This window comes from Sphaeroforma arctica (genome assembly GCF_001186125.1).
Source record: "Sphaeroforma arctica JP610 unplaced genomic scaffold supercont1.7167, whole genome shotgun sequence".
Classification (NCBI taxonomy): Eukaryota; class Ichthyosporea; order Ichthyophonida; genus Sphaeroforma; species Sphaeroforma arctica.
Window position 1 is genome coordinate 1 of NW_014033391.1, and position 1,490 is coordinate 1,490.

At 35.5% G+C, this 1,490-nt stretch overlaps 1 protein-coding gene across 1 annotated transcript; it reads right to left on the reverse strand.

Annotated features, from left to right (window-relative positions):
* Positions 1-451: 451 nt before the first annotated feature.
* On the reverse strand, positions 452-700 carry SARC_15999 (hypothetical protein; the record flags this gene model as incomplete). The annotated part of the gene is made up of 1 exon (XM_014289887.1): positions 452-700. A coding segment is annotated over one exon (249 nt), but the record flags the coding sequence as incomplete, so codon positions are not given.
* Positions 701-1,490: the final 790 nt, after the last annotated feature.

The following is a 1,490-nucleotide window of genomic DNA, read 5'->3' on the forward strand; positions in this document are numbered from 1 at the left end:
AACTATATACCTGTGCACCAGATGCGATTGCTACGCCTGCGGCCGCACCAGCAGTGGCAGCGGCAGCCACAGTGGCGACTTCTTCAATGTGATCCTCTTTTGCAGCTTCTTCTTCCACTTCCTGTGTAGCATCCACCTATACAAATACACAGGGTGATGATTCAGAGGGTATGATCTAAAAACCTTAAAACCCAATGTGCGGTACACTCACGCTATCGCAGCGAGTAAATGAGGCAGTTGCAAAGCCTCGTTGATCAGCGGAAGTTGCGATAGAGTTGCAATAACATGATCCTATCAACACAATATTTATATATAAAAATAACTTACTCACATACACACATACAAACATGCATACATATGTATATACTTATATATATATATATATATACATATATACATATATATAATGATACAAGTGCATGAGTACGCATACATCGTAATCCGATCTCACCTTAGAATCCTCCGTATCCACCGCCGCATCGGCAGCAGCAATACCCAAAGCAGCGCCAGCCAAAGTAGACTCGGGGACAGCACTTTCAGTATCTGTGGCATTTGTCTCCGTCGTATCTGTGGCATTTCCTCCCGTCTTGGCGTCACTCACAGCCTCATCCGCATCTGCAGCGATTTCTGATTGACCAACGCCGGCGGCGTTTACAGCCGCCACTGCCTCAGCCTTGCTGAGATCGTCGGTGTCGGGGGTCTGTGATGTAAAATATCAAGTACGTGTGAATGAGCATATGAATAATATGTATGTATATATATATATATACATATATATATATATATGTATGTATATATGAATATATATGAATAGATATATATAAGTATATATATCTATATATATATATTAATACTTGTGTTTGTTAAACAAATTTTACAGACCAAATAGCTTCCAAGTGTAAAGTAACTGTACAGGTGCACGCTGAGTATGATGCCAGATACAGATTTGGTATCAAAGGTCGGCAATATACAGTGAAGAATAATTTCATATGCATCAATATTCAATAGATAAATATACATATAGGTACACTTTTACATATACATAAATTTTTACATATACATAAATTTTTACTATATACATTTACAGATACATATAGATAGTATATATATATATATATATATATATAATGAAAATGGATGCATACATTCTTGCTACGCTTATGGTTGCTAGGATACAAGATTTAAGATTGAACAACCCTCGAGCAAAACTTAACTTCAAGTTAACTTCAACAAAATCTGTCATCGGATAAAGACTATACACAGTACCTACAATGAAATTGTATTCATGTTGCATATAAAATTATCCCTTTAAGCACAGTTATACAGACACCCACCTCATGCTCGTGAATGAGTGAATTCAATTCTTTCAACTTGTCTATGATACAACTTCTATTTAGAAATGCGTATACAAATAGTATATATCTATATATATATATATCTCTATATATATATATATGGGTGTGTGTGTGTGTATTCATAAATATATAAAT